This window comes from Cinclus cinclus, chromosome 14, assembly GCF_963662255.1.
Source record: "Cinclus cinclus chromosome 14, bCinCin1.1, whole genome shotgun sequence".
Lineage (NCBI taxonomy): Eukaryota > Metazoa > Chordata > Aves > Passeriformes > Cinclidae > Cinclus > Cinclus cinclus.
In genome coordinates, this window is record NC_085059.1 from 19,197,778 (window position 1) to 19,212,746 (window position 14,969).

Genomic DNA, 14,969 nt, shown 5'->3' on the forward strand with positions numbered 1-14,969 from the left:
ATATTAAGCCAAGGAGCAGCACTGAGTAAAACTCAGAGTTTAAAAAAAAAAAAAAATCTAGTGCCTTGTAGGAGAGGAGACAAGTGGCTGCTGGTAAAATCTCCACTGCCAGTTTTCTTCCTATTTACTGTAAAAATCACCCAAATACCAGCAGATAGCAAGGACAGGCAACTCTGTGTCATCTACCAGGTCTTCCTTCACATGAACAGAAGAAAATCCTCTAGGTGAGAACAAGATGACTTTGGGGTGGAAAAGAGTGGGCAGGCCCTGGCACAGGGTGCCCAGAGCAGCTGTGACTGCCCCTGGATCCCTGGCAGTGCCCAAGGCCAGGCTGGACACTGGGGCTTGGAGCAGCCTGGGATGGGATGAGGTTTAAGGTTCTTTCCAACCCAAACCTTTCCAGATTCTCTGTATATTTATCTCATCATTAATGAGCAGTTTACTGCAGTTTTCCTGCTCACCACATCAGCTTCACTTCCAAGCTTCTGACATGGTGCAATAGAGCCCATCCTGCCCACACAGAGCCTGGCACTTCTGGAATAGGTTCATTTTCCTTCTATTTGTGCCCAGCTGTTAAATCAAGCTGTCAGAGCACTGGACTCACCAATCACCTCACACTTCAGCTCCTCCCCAGTGATGTGCTGCTTTATCTCCACCACGTCACAACACTCTGAGGCACAAACTCAATTCCTCTGGACAAGAAAGGCTCAGGAGAGACACGAAAGGCAGGCAGAGGAAGGGAGAAGGATTGCTTTGGGTCACTCACCGATGTGATAAACCTGTACAAAGGCTGTCTCCTCTCTGTGTACTTCACTGTGATGGGGCTCAGGTCGTAGCGGAACCAGATCGCCGGGATGATGCGGCCAGTGTGGCTGTAGGCTACATATTCCTGGGGGGAAAAGGGGAAAATGGCACAAAAGGAGAGCAAGCTCATCCCAGAGAGTGTCTGCAATAAAACTGTCTCCATGGGTTTGGCCCTCACACCACTGTTTTGTACCAGTGACCAGATGGAAAGAAGCAAACAGTGAATTCCTGTGTGACTGCTCACCTCCCATCCTTATCAAAGAGCAAAACCATCTCTTTCCAGCCTGATAATGGAAGAGCTGGGGACAGAGTGATGGTGATTACTCCCACCTTCAGACAGAGTTACAGGACTAAACAGGAAGGCTGTCACTGATTCTCCATCTGCTCTATTTAAATACAAACAGTTGCAGGTGAAGTTTTGGTTCTGTAAATCACACGTATGTCTATCTTGTATATAAATCATTCACCAAACAAAGGGAATTTGTTTGTAAGAGCCTGAAAATCCCTCCTTGTCCTTGCATTCCTCTGTCAGGCCCCCTCCCCACTGGGATCAGCAATGGGAATGCTTTGTCCTCTTAGTATGAATCATCTGGAACAGTGTTCAAACCACACTGAAAACTCCTGCTGAAAGCCAGGATGAAACTGCATAGAGAGAAATATTGGCAAAGGTTTAAAAAATATTGGCAAAGGTTCAAAAACATATCCCAGGCTCGTTTGGGAGAGACATCTTCCAGATTTCCAGTGACAATCTCCCTTAATCCATTTGTTTCCTAACAGGTCCAGTGCTACCCAGGGCCACAGGACAGCACCAAGCAGGACACACTGCCCAGTGCCAACACCAACATCAGCTTAGTAACTAAAGTCACATCTTCTTGAGGTAATGTTTTCAGTTTTCATGGATCAAGACATTCACAGGGTGAATAAAAATCCAAGGAAAGCAGGCTGGGGACCCAGCAGTCCAAGGAGAGCCCAGAGTGGCACAGGCTGCCTCTCCACCCAGCTGCTCTTCCCTCCTCAGCCCTGTGACAAGCTGCCAGCTCAGATCTCCTCTCCTGGTTCAATTCTTCTTCACAAAGAGGCAAACACAGCCTCAAATACTTCAGAAAGATGACAAAATAACAAGCAACAGGACACTCACGAGCATGACACCAAAAAAAAAAAAAGAAAAAAAAAATAATTTTGCTCTCTGTGTGCTAGTGGAACAGCATTCTCTTCAATCATCTTATATAAATCCCAAATTTCCTGATTTTTAGGTGATTCATCCCATGATGACAAGAGAAGCAGAAGTCCTCAGTCATGTAATTTTCAGGGTTTTTACTGGAGTTCTGCAGCTCACTTTGGGACAGTGGTTATGTGGGAAGTGAGGAAACAGAGGAGCTAAGAGAGGAGACAGAGTTTACCCTTCAGACTCTCCTCACACCAGCCAGACTGTTCCAGTGGCTTCCCATTTCCCTTTCCCACTGCTCAGTGTGGGAGTAAAGGACTGAAGCACCACGAGAAGAAAGCACAGAGGCAGCAGCACTTCTCAGCACCTCGGTTTTGACAGAACTGACCTCATTCTTTCCTTCCTCTCCCCTTCTCCCCACCAGCAATCCTGCCCTAATGAGTCAGACCTGGCTGAACGCCTCAATTCGCAGCCAAGCTCACACAAGTGTCAAAAGCTCCTGCTGTCTATTTTCCAAATTGCTTTCAGAACTCCTGTCACAGGAGTCTTATCAGAACAGCAGTTGTGACATTAAGCAGAACAAAAACACTGTAATCTGAACACAGGGAGATGTCCAAATCCCTGGGACACACCACACAAGCAAGCCCAAAAGTCACTTGTTAGGAACATTAATCTGAGAACTAGCCCAGGAGAGTGTGTGCTTAATTATCATTTAGGGCAAACTAGAAGTAACTGGATATTGCAAACAGAATTTGGAATTTCATTTAACACCTGAATGGCAAATAATTTTCAACTGGAAGATGCTTTCTACCTTACAAAGTAAATAGGGTCTTTTATTTTTTCCCTTAAAAAAGGCAATACATTGAATTATTAAAATGCTGGATGTGGCACTCAGTGCTCTGGGCTGGCAATTGGTCACTGGTAGGATTTGGTGATCTTGGGTCTTTTCCAAACTAATGGATTCTGTGATAATTCACTATCATAAAGCAGGGACTGTGAAATACTCAACCAGCACATATTTGCTGCTACAGTTCAACGGCTTAATGTCTGAATTCAACACTTGTAAAAAGCTAAAAACTCTGCTGATTGATTTGTCTCATACATCTATCACAACTGTTTTGTTACTGAAACCAGGTGTAAGTGATGTTTTGTGTGCCCAGCTGGAATACAGCTCCCATTCAGATGCATCTTGACAGGCACAACAGGAGTTCCTGCAGCCTGTAAACACCTCCCACACAATTTACAGAAACCCACATCAGCTAAACTGACAGGTGAGAACACCAGGAGGAAAAACACCTTTGTCAGAAACTAAAGCAACACCTGCTTTGATAAAACCTCACAATCCCAACCCTGGCAAATGCCAGCTGTGCAGAGCTTCAGTTCCTCCTTCTCCCAGCAGAGGCTACTGCTCACCTACAAACCCACAGGGCACAGAGAGGAGCAGGAGGGCAAGGAATGGTGGCTGCACATCCCCTGGGATGCAGAGAGGAGAAGCAGCTGCTCCTTTACCTTGTTTGCCACCGTGTACTGGTAGGAGTATCTCTGCTTGCCACTCATGTCCTCGTACACCGTGGGCACAATCTTCAGGATGTAGTCGTGAGAGGCGAGGGCTGTGCTCAGGGAAGGAAAGGGAAGGACAAGTTAGTACTGACAGCAAGCAGCCAGCCCACAGAACAATTCAAAAAAGGCACACAAAAGGGTGTCACCCTCCTCCTTATCTCAGTGACAAACTCCACATCCCGCAGTTCTGCCCTTTGTTCAGAACTCTGTCAGGTACTTGGGTGACACCAGAAGCCACCCACCACTTCTGTAGGACCACAACCCACCCAAGGTTTGGGTTACTCCAACCTTCCCAACTGCTTACAACTATAAATGGTAACACTTTCATCATCACCACAAACAGCCTGGTTCAATCAGGAACTGGCTGAGGTTAGGGCTGCAGCCCACTGAGATCATTTTGACAAAAAAACCTGAGGTATCACAACTGTGTACTTCCATTTCTTTCCTGCTTTCTCAACTTCCTTCTCTTACAGCTGTTTAACTTTTTTTTAAATTATTATTATTTAAATGTCTCAGTCTAGGTTTTTGTGTCTGTTTAAACAGTTCTAAAACAGAATTCTAAACGACATTTCTGCAGGATCCTGTAACTAAGTGTAACATAATGACATTTGGCTCCTGGAGGTAAAAAAAAATAATTCCCAAGCCACAACTGTATAGCTTCAGGAAGACCCACTGAAATTTTGTTCCAAGAAATGGACAGGACTGATGTCCTGCAGGAGCCTGAACATCTGAGGGACAACTCTCTACACTGAACTGTAGCATTGATTTTTCCTTTTTGTGCTGGTCTTAAAGAAGGGCCATGAAAATGTCCCTCGTGCCATCCACAGAGTAGAAATTTAAAGGTAATCTGCAACACAAATACAAGGAAAAGTTCTGGTGGAAGTAACAGCAGCAAAGGGACACTACAGGAACAGGATATGGATAAAAAAAATCCCTAAGGACTGCAAAGACCTTTTGGGCTAAGCCTTTTCTGTAGCACTGGAGGAAATGGAAATGTCAGCCAGCAGTAATGCCTGGATCATTTTAGCTAAAGGGGTAAATGAAAGACTTCTGGACACAACAGTGCTTCAGGAATGGCCCTGCTCTCCCTCCTGCAGAGGGTGGCTGAGAGCTGCAATCCCCAGGAATACCCACGGTTTGAGCTGAGCTTGTCTGCTCCCTCCAAGGCATTGAATGCTCCGTGAACGTTATGGACCTGGAAAGCAAAAAGGAAGATGAAGAAACTCTGCTCTGACTTGATTCTCTTGACCTTTGCTTCCCTACCCTGTAACCAGAGGATCAGCCTGATTCAACCTTTCCAAAATAAAAAAAAAAAAGCCTCAACCCAGTAAAAGATGACCCCAAATATCTTTCAGTGGCCATCATTGCAGTGGTTGCTTCCAAGTGAAAAAGCTGATTTCACAACATCTTACAAGATGAAACTCCAAAACCACTCCAAAGCTGAAGGAATTGCAGATGGAAGAGGCCAGTTGTGAAATTTTCACCATGAGGTATTTCCTAAGAGCTTTGCAGAGTTAACTGTGAAATTAATTTGTCAGGCTGAAAGGGAAATAAACGGGAGTCACACTGGGGTTAAAACTCAGGAGTTCTCCTCTAAAGGTGGCTCATGTCATCAGCCCTGGAGAAGGGAAGGACAAATCCCAAAACTGACATCCCTTCAACTCTTCCTGCAGCTGATTTCAGACCTGTGAGTATCTGTTTGCTCAGAACAACAGGATTTCCATGCCTTGCACACGCTGTGACCTGGAGTCTGATCTCCACCAACACAACAACCCACATGTGAACTCTCCAGGCAGGGAAAAGCCCATGGCAGCAGCTGTAGGTCAGAGGTTGTGCTGCTCACAAGGTACAAGGAAAGGACAAAGAACTCCACAACCCAGAAATTCCTGACCTTAAGTCAGGCAGCAGGAAAGAAGAGTTTGGAAGGAGGATCTGGCTGTGGGTGGGACAGTTTCACCTCAGCCACAGGGCAATGCCATCTCTTTCCAGACCCTCTCAACAACTGACAGCACGTGGATGGCTCTGTCTCATCCCAGGGGACATTTCCCTATTCCCAACCCTACAGCATGGATGATGGAGGAAGCAGCAAGTGAACCAGTTTTGCTCAGCAGAAAGGAAACTCTGGAGAGACAAAACCATCAGCAAGTTCAACTGGAAGGTGCTGGGAACAGGAGCAGAGCAAGAGCAGCAGCTGATCCTGCTGCAGGGCTCTCTGCTCTGCTGGAATTTCACACAACCACGATCATTCCCAATCTACATCTGCAGGCTGTGCTCATTCTCTACTCACTGTAAAAGGCATAAGAAGAAAAAGAAGCCCCTGGAGTGGGCTACAGTATTATGTTCCTTTCCTGATACAGCTAAGAAGTCTCTTATAGAATATCTGGGCCAGAGACTTTAAGATTTTGAGACTTCCCCTTCAAACTTTTGGTAGATTTTTCTCCTTGTGTAGACAAAACCAAAATTCAAACCAGTGTGTTTCTACCTCCAGCTGTCAGGTAACCCAATAAAGAGAGAGATGTAGAAATAGGAGATGCTGCATTTTTAATGACAATCTCTGCTAAGTTCTACATTATGGTGTTGAATAATCCTGGTTTTAACCTTGTCAGGAGAGCTGTCTGCCCCCGATAGTAAGAAGGCATCATCTCCTGCTTTCCTCATCTCTCTCCTTACTGGCTTACCTGACATACAGGGACTCACTGCATGAGTTTTAATTCCGCAGATTTTAATTCTGATCTCATCTGAACAAGGGGAAAAATCTACAGGAAGTCTGCCACTATTGTGCATGAAGTACTGATGAAGACTCAAAGCTCATTCAGTGCCAGATGATATTTAAATCTCTGCTTCAAAGAGGCTGGTTTTTCTGGAGAACACAGCCTCAGTGGATCACGGTGGCAGAGTCAGTAACAACCCACAAAGAACAAACTCCCAGCACAAGTGAATGAGAAGCTCCTCATCTTCTTTAAGAAATATAAGCTTCTATTACATCAAAGCAGGTGGAGACAACCTGAAATATTCAAATGTGCACCAAGACAGATTTCAAGCTCTGCACACTTGCTGGCTCTCACTGCTTGCTGAGCCATGGCAGCACCTGTTTGGTGAACACATCCTTCTTTAATTTGTGCTCCTGAAGTGCAGTTTGCCTGCAGCACCAGCAGCACCCTGAGCACTCAGACATTGAGCAGTCACCCTGAACTCTGAAAATACTCAGCTGAGCTTGTCCAAATCAGGAGCCAGCTCCACATTTGCTAGACAGGTTTCTCACCACAAGAACTGAAGACACTTGCTGCTTGTCTCCCCAGGCTCCTCCTTCATGCTGATTCACACTCCAGCTGCCTTGCTCCAGGATTCCATGGTAAAACAATGGGAATGTTCCCTCAGCGCTCCCGTTTCCCACGCAGGCTGCACAACTCCCTATTACCACTCACCTAGTATTTTTCATAATCTCAGTGTGCTTTACAGACACTAAGCCAAGCTTATTTATACGCTAATATTTCCTGGTTCCCACACAAGATAATTCCTAAAAGAAGCCGGGAGCAGAATCAGAGGACTACAAAGCAACGCTTAGACTTGTTAGCATGAAAAAGGGTTTTGGAAGTGGGTGTACAAGGAGCAGACTAATGAGACAGTCTGTGCTGAGCAGAGAAGATTACAGAGAGACTTTGGGTAAGCAATGTTTAGGGTGAGTCTCAAGCTGGGTGTGCACATGTGGAACTCCCACCTGTGAGGCCAGCTCCTTGGAAGTAGGCTAGAGAAGTGCTGTAATCTGTCCTTATTGAGAAATCAGGTAATGTTACATAACGTGCAGCACCTGGTGAAACTCTATCCACTGGGCAAGTGCATGCATTCAGCTTCTTGCCAAGAGGGAATTGGCAGTGCTAAGTCTAACTTGTGTTTCACAGAACAGATTTGACTAATAGGTGTCTGCTGTACAAGTACAGTGAGGTGAATTAAAAAGAGATTGACTGCTGCTGTGGTAAACACAGTAGAGAGCACACATCTTCCCTGAGTGCATCACTGCTCCTCCACAAAGGCAGAAAGGTTTGTTTGCTGTGTTCATCTAAAAACAGGACTTTGCTGAGCCACAAATCCTCAGGAAGACATCCATGGAGTTTTGGGGGAACAAGAAAACCAAAACAGCACAGTTATTCTGTGACACTGCTCCTGCTCAAACTGGTGGCAGCTGTGAGCTCTTCCAGACTTGAGCTTACACTGCAGGGACACACAGGCCTTCCATAAAACCATAGTGTCTAATATTAAACCACTCTCACTGCATTCCCCTACAGCCAGGGAATTTTCAGGACTCACCTGTAACTTGTCCCCAAATGAGAGCTTGTGGATGACGTGAGTCATGTCGGGGTTCTGGGGCTGTGCCGTCGCGCTGTGCGTCGACACGTGGAAGTTACCAGGGACCTAAAATTAGCCAAGACAGGGAAGACAGCATTTCACATTTTTATCCCGCAAGGCATTGCTAGGCTCTGTGATGTGACATGGGAATGAATGCCTGGATCCATCCAGGAAGATGGAAGAATCTGTGATACCTTCCTGCACCTGATCAACACCACCACACTCAAGTGCTGCAGCCCTGGAGTCTGGCACCCCCACACTGCTGATGTTCCTGACCAGGACATGGTCAGTGGGTCACTCCCAGCTCCAGGGATTCCCAGCACTTAAGGCTATGTCCTTCATCCCTATAGAAGTAAAAATCCCATCTCTCTTGCTCAATGTCTTACTCCCACTTCTGGCATTTGCAAAGGGGCCCACTGCTGCAGAGCAGCCCAGGAAGCTGGAGATGTACTTCTCTTCTGGTACCAGTCATGAGCAACCTTACCTTTGAGATTGTGTGCAAGAATGAGTTCTATATAAAGAGAGAATCCACCACCAAACCCACGTGGGCACCCAACCTAGATCTTCCCCTTCTCCACCAGGCAGAGGCCAGCAGAAGCCCTTTCTTTTAATTTTTTTAATTGAGGGAAATACAAAGAACTGAAAAACACAAGTTTCACCTAAAGGCTCAGTTCCAAGACAGAAAATGAGCCCTGGTGTCACTCTGGCAGGACCACTCTGCATGCACACACTTTTCAGGTCACTCATCCTGAACTCTTTCAGCAGATACAGCTCAATCACTGTCATGGATGGAAAGAATATTTTCCTATTGAGAAAAGGCTGTGAAATGAAGCAACACTGGATCAATCTGACACGGCCCAAGGCAGGAGTGGGAGGGTGGTTATACAAGTGGTGCCCAGTGTGCTCTCTGCAGAGACACCACACCAGCAGGGCCGTGAGAGGCCACATGCCCGTTCCATGTGCTTTCAGGAAAGCTGATTTAATGACTTGAGGAGCAGCAGCGCACTCCTGGGAACACTTTCAGGTGTGGACACCAGCTGTGTCATAAACAAGCTCAGCAAACAGGGCGTCAGGCCCTGCAGCAAGCAGCACACACCATCATCTCACTGTCACCTCGTCCTCCCTCGCAGCTGTGACAGAAACACCCAAGTGCAAGCCTTGCTCAAATTCCCAAGCCTGGCTGGGTCCCACTCCAGCTCCCAGCTCAGCCTGTCCAATTCCTGCCAAGGAACTGCAGACTTCCAGGTCACACACAAGAGATTCAGGTTTCCAGAGCCAGAAGCTCAGGGTCAGCTCCCCTCCCTGTGACAGCTGTCCCAGCCACTAAACGAGACACAAATTAGCAGTGGAGGAAGCTCCTCACTGCCACACTCTGCAGCTCCTTTCGGAGCTGCTTTGGTGAGCAGGACTCACCACATCCAGCAGACAAACCCCCAGGTATCTCAGCTCTGTGCTCTGGGAATTGTCCGGACAAGAGTGACCTTTCCAGAAGCCCTTTCCCAGTTTTGTGGACTATCAGCTGCCAGCAATCCTGGTGGCTTGGAGATGAGGAAAAAGTCCTCTTTTAAAATCCCTACTCCTTTCCATGCCACAGAATCAGCAAGAGGTTCTGACTGTTATTTTTAGCTGTGTTTTAACATGACCTGGGAGGAAAAGAAGGAAGTAGGATTTTGTAGCCTGTGGTACACCAAGAGGAGTGAATAAAGGGTGTGCCCTTCTTAGGACATCAGCGGGTCCCACCAGTGCCTCCCCCACCCCAGCAAGTCATCTCCAGCATTACATAGCAAGATTATTCAATCTTGAACACACCCATCCCAAAGAGGAGCCTCCTCCAGGCCTGGATTTTCATTCCTGGAGACAGAAGCAGAGCATCCCCACCAAGCATGCGCTGGGCCTCGTGCTGTATTCCAAACATCCCAGCACAGAGCCCTGGCACCCTCCAGTAGGGAACATTCCTGTCATTCTGCAGCTCTCAGAACAAAGGAGAGCTGGGATGCAGCCATTGCCAAAGACCTCTCCACAGTGAGTCACGTTTTGGAGGTGCAGAAGTCCTGAGGAGTAAACACAGAAGCCCTTTGGCATCTGTAAGGTTTTCACACATCCCCTGAACGCTGGGCTGCTGCACAGAGCTGCTCTCTCTGTTCAGCAATTCTGTCTCCATTACCTGCTTTGGAGAGTGAATAAAAGCCCTGGTTTAACACATTCCCTGTGGGGCTGGCCATGCAGGCTCCTCTCCCCACACTGACTTCAATTTCTGTCTGATCAGGGTCATAAACACACAGAATGGCAGGAGAGACACAGATCTCCAAATTTTCACTTCTACCAATGGATCCTGCCAGCATTTCCCCAGCCAGCACACCCTCACCCACTGTCACTGCCACTCACCTTGTTGATGCTGAAATGACCCTCAAATCTGCAGCCATCCCCATTATTGAGAGGGATCTTCATTGAGTTGTCAATGTGACCCACTTCGTGCCTTCCCATTTCATCCTGGATGTCCAGTCCGACCACTGCAGGGGTGGGAGGAAGAAGACAAAAAAAAAAAATCAAACCAAATAAGTAACAGAAGGTTGCATAGGAAAAGCATGTATTGCTTTTACTTGAAAAAAAAATCCACACCTTTATTCCTGACTGACTAAACTGAGCTATAATGTCCTTTGTCAAAAATAGTTTTATGCCAAAAAAACTTTATAACCGAACTTTGTATTTGACACAAATACACCTCCCATGTCCTGCCAGCTGCCTGCAAATCCCAATCACACAAACAGAAAAACTTCAAGCAGACAAGGCAGGTGACCTGGGAAGAGCCAACAACCAGCTGGTGCATTCAGAGCTCCAAAGAGAACTTGGGAGGTTTCTTGCTCCCAGACACAAAAAGGCTGACATAAAAAAAAAAAAAAAATAAAGGAAATGAGATTTAGAAAAAAGCCAGTGAGGGAGATCAGCCACCAACACATCATCCAAGAAACCAGGTGCCCTAGCCTGGAACAGAAAGCAATGGGATACTGGCAGAGGCTGCAGCTATTTGATTTCCATCCTGTTACAGAAGAAGGGCCACTGTAGCAGTCTGGGCCCATTGCAAGTATTACTTAAAGCACAAAGAAAAGCTGCTAAGTAAAAGGGGTACTCACATTCACAGTGCAGGTTTGGCAAACTGATGTTCAGGTTCACTTCTATTTTCCCTCCACTGTCTTTGTCTGGGTCATCCACGTAGAGCTCATTTACTCTGGAGGGCAAAAAAACAGGTGGGTTCAGGCCCAGGGAAAACCCAAAAACCCGCATGGGGAGGGGGAAAAGGAGACTGGAAAGAGGAGGTTTGATTGTGTGATGGCTACAACAGAGTTACAGAGAGCAGGGAAAGCTCTCCAGGAAGGAATGGGGGCAAAAATCACAGTTTAATTTGACTTCTTGCTTGGCAAGTGCAGGAGGCTTTACATGAGTTCTGCACCAGCACAAAACAAAATTTCTGCTCTGTGCTTCCTTCTCCACCCTGATTTTTCAGGGGTGCCACAAAACAAGCCCCTAATGCTGAAGAAGTTGCAGGTTATTGATCCAACCCTCCCTTCCCCTGGGCTGCTACTCCTTTTAGGCAGGAGGGGAGCATGTGTTTTTCCATTTGTTCCATAAATAGTTCAAGAGAAAGGCTGCTCTCAACTACCCCCCAGGAAATCTTATTTGTGTCTCTAATTGCCTTTTGTTATTGCCACCCAGCTGACACAGCAGCAGCAAGAGAAGGAAGGCAGCAGTACATATTTGTATTCTTCTCCTTAATATCACATTTCAATCTATGAATGGTAACCAAAAGCGGTGACTAAAATTGAGGAGAAGAGGATTTGAGCCAGGAACAGATGGGAAGAAACATCCTGGACAGCAGGATCTCACACACTCTACAGCAGTCTCCCAAAGAGAAATGTTGTCTCACAGCACCCACAGTGCTGGCACACATCTCACAGGAGACAAAACACAGATAGAGAGGCAGAGGAATGCAAGAGTATAAATATTTATTGTTGGCACATCCAATCTATCTGAAAATAAACCAAAACAACCCCAGTGCTGAATTTGCTGAATAGTCCTGGAGAATCCACTCTGGGGAGACTCACCCCATTGAACTGAGAGGATGCTGAGATTACCTAGAAGCTTTTTTCCCTATCCAACAAATGAGATTTGACAATCTATCTTCCAGCTGGGCAGATTAGAAAGCTATGGGAACTTAGATTCAAGCAAATTACACAAAATAAAACAAGTAAGTGCTCTGTAGCATTTTTATTTCACATTCAAAGTGCATTAAACTCTTTGAGAAGCCCCACATGCTAACAGTCACACCAGACTAAAGCAGCTACAAGACAGATTCAAAGTGATTTTGCTCTGGTAATACATCTCTGGGCCACGATGAACTGTTTGCCCTGTGGATGCAGAAGAAACAAAACCTTCACACTGAGAAACACACATGCTGCCAGGTTTTTTGGAGGCAATTACTCACAGGTCAGTGGAGTTTACAGACACTCATTTAAAACCAGCACAGCATTTGTCTTCGGCTTCACAGCCCTACCTTTCTCTGGTTTTAATTGGCTTGACAAGTTGCTTGCAATCATTACTCAACCTATTTTTCAAGTGATTAATAAAAATGACACAGAGGGAGGGGAAAGATTGCTCATCAGTGACCTAGTTAGCAGTTTTTTGGCTGAGCCCTGTCCTCCTGGGTGGAATGCATTCTCTCCTCTACGTGTTCATTACTGACAGATTGGGCAGCCACTGGATTAAGTCATATATCCAAATAGGGCCAGGAGGAACAGCTCCAGCCAGGACGGGCATTCATCCCCCCAGAGCAAGGCACCTCTCAGTGCTCCCATCCACTTCCCAGTTCCAGCCAGCCCATTTCATAACCCCTGGCTCCTTCCCAGAGCTGTGCCAGCCACAGCAGAGCACAGTTAGGTCCAGCAGCTCTGCTGAACATCCCAGCTCTCTGGAGAAAAGCCCCAGCACGGTCAGTGTTTGTATTTGCTGATTTCTGTCAGGAAAATTAAAAACACCAGAGGTTTATGTCCAAAAAGGAGACAGAAGAGTCTTTTTTACTTTATTCGAATAAAGGGAGAGGCCAGGGGGCATTCCCCTGGGATCTCTCAAACTTTTGGAGGATGCAGCTTTTTTACCCTAATTTCCCTCTCTCTTGCCCCATTGGCTGAGGTACTTGAGAGGTACAGACTTCCCAGAACACCTGATGCCTAAGATTCCCCTCTAAGGTATAACCCTCCCTTTTAATTTTTAATTCTTATAGAATTCATAATTTTTCCCCATTGCTCGTTTCATCTTGCAACATCCAAATTCACTTATCAGCAAACCTACAGTTTGTTTGTAAAGCCAAATATCTTTTTCCATTCATCAGCGAGCGGAATCCATCCCATTGTTTATCTTTCAGCATTAGTCTTACCTACCAGCAGATCCACACCTTGTTTGTAAAGACACATCTGACATTCCTCTCCTTTCTAACCCCGAACCTGTCAGAAATCATGTGGCTCCAGCAGCGAAGGCACAGGAGAGAGCAAGAAAAAATTTCCTGTGCACTGGGAGCCTGTGGAAGCTCAGCCATAGGAAGGTGAGTGCTGAGGTCACTTGGCTGCTCACTGGATCACTGAGGCACAGAGAAGTAGGGCAGCATGTCCAGGTCACACATCCCATTAGCTGCAGATAAAGGAAACTGGTTTCCTGTCCCGCTGTCCGGTCACTGGACCAGTGGCTCCCAACCTGTCCCTTGGGCAAGGCTCATGGCCACTTCCTCCTCCTCCCCTTCACCCAGTAGACCCCCCTGCCCCCTCCTACTCACGTTCCACATTTCATAACCCAATCTATCACTCCACAGACATCAGACAGCCCGTGACAGTGGATCTTTCCTTTCCTTTCCTCTCCTCTCCTTTCCTTCCCCCTCATTTCAACCTTTCATGGTGCATCCATCCAGCTGGATCCTGCTTCTCCCTCCCAGATCCAGCCACTGCCTCCTCATGGCACCATCAGCACTTGCTGAGGCCCCAAACTGACAAATCCAGCTCCAAAGTGCATTCTTTGTGTGTCACTGATGCTCCCTCTCACTGTGGGGAACCAAGGGTACAATGACAACACACCACAGGCTGCACTTGTTGGGGCAAACCTCACAAGAAATGTTTTCAACAAACTGGATATTACTCTCCTCAAATATTTGGAGTATTGGAGTTCTGGAAATCTCACAGGTAATGCAAATTTCCAGGGTCAAGGCTATGCCTTCCAGTGAGCCACTGGAACCAGGTTTGGGTGGCAAAGGTGGCACTCACACGTCCCTTGTTATCCCCCACCCCAGGGCCAAAAAGCCAAATTGCACACAGCCTTCCTACTATTTAATCAGACTCTCCTGGGATGTCAGGAAAAGCACTATTTACCCCTTCCCTGAAGAAGTAAGGTCTCTCTGGTGGAAGAAAAGCAGTTGACTCTAATTTATAGCTGTCTGTCCTGGAATACAAAGTGTCCCAGGAGTAAATCTGGGATGGTCACAAGGGAAATAAAACCTGAGGCCAGACAGAGAGAGGCAGTGATATTGATCCTGTTGTGACTCCAAAGGCAGGGTGTACCTTCCCCAAACATGCAGGAGTTGGTGTTTTCCTGGCTGCTACTAAGGAGTATTTGAATTAAAGCAGCACAGTAAAAGAGGGTGAGGGTGCAGAGCTCTGAAAGTACAACGAGTGCATCACGACAGGTGAGAGCTGGAGCCTCCCACCACTGACCCAAGGAACTGGAGGGAAGTTTCTCCGTGATCCAGACATCAGGAATCTGCCTCACTTCTAGAAAGAACCACTTGGAAATACTTCACATTCCTGAGTGATGCTGCTGGGCTGCTTACCCTGCTTGCTTACAAACTTCCAGCGTTCCACGCAAAAAGCTGGAGGGGCCCTTTGGCCAGATCATGGCAATGGCACGTGAGAGCCAAGGAGAGGGGGCCACAGCAGCCAGAGGGCACGCCATGGCTTCAGGGTTTTATCCAAAGAAAGTCAGACCTGCTCCCTGTGCTTTAGGTCTCAGATTTATGACACAACAGCTTTGTTTCCCCAGAAACAAAACTTCCCCAGTAACT

The 14,969-nt window shown here is 46.8% G+C and overlaps 1 protein-coding gene across 3 annotated transcripts in view; it reads right to left on the reverse strand.

Annotated features, from left to right (window-relative positions):
* ERGIC1 (endoplasmic reticulum-golgi intermediate compartment 1) overlaps positions 1-14,969 on the reverse strand; it is a 57,377-nt gene that overhangs the window by 9,295 nt on the left and 33,113 nt on the right. For all 3 annotated transcript variants that reach the window (XM_062501893.1, XM_062501892.1, XM_062501891.1), the window contains 6 exons: positions 11,005-11,099; positions 10,259-10,383; positions 7,835-7,939; positions 4,664-4,724; positions 3,479-3,579; positions 767-889 (listed from right to left, as the gene is read on the reverse strand). In XM_062501893.1, coding sequence (XP_062357877.1) covers positions 767-889; positions 3,479-3,579; positions 4,664-4,724; positions 7,835-7,939; positions 10,259-10,383; positions 11,005-11,099 — 610 coding nt within the window. The remainder of the gene's footprint in view (positions 1-766; positions 890-3,478; positions 3,580-4,663; positions 4,725-7,834; positions 7,940-10,258; positions 10,384-11,004; positions 11,100-14,969) is intronic.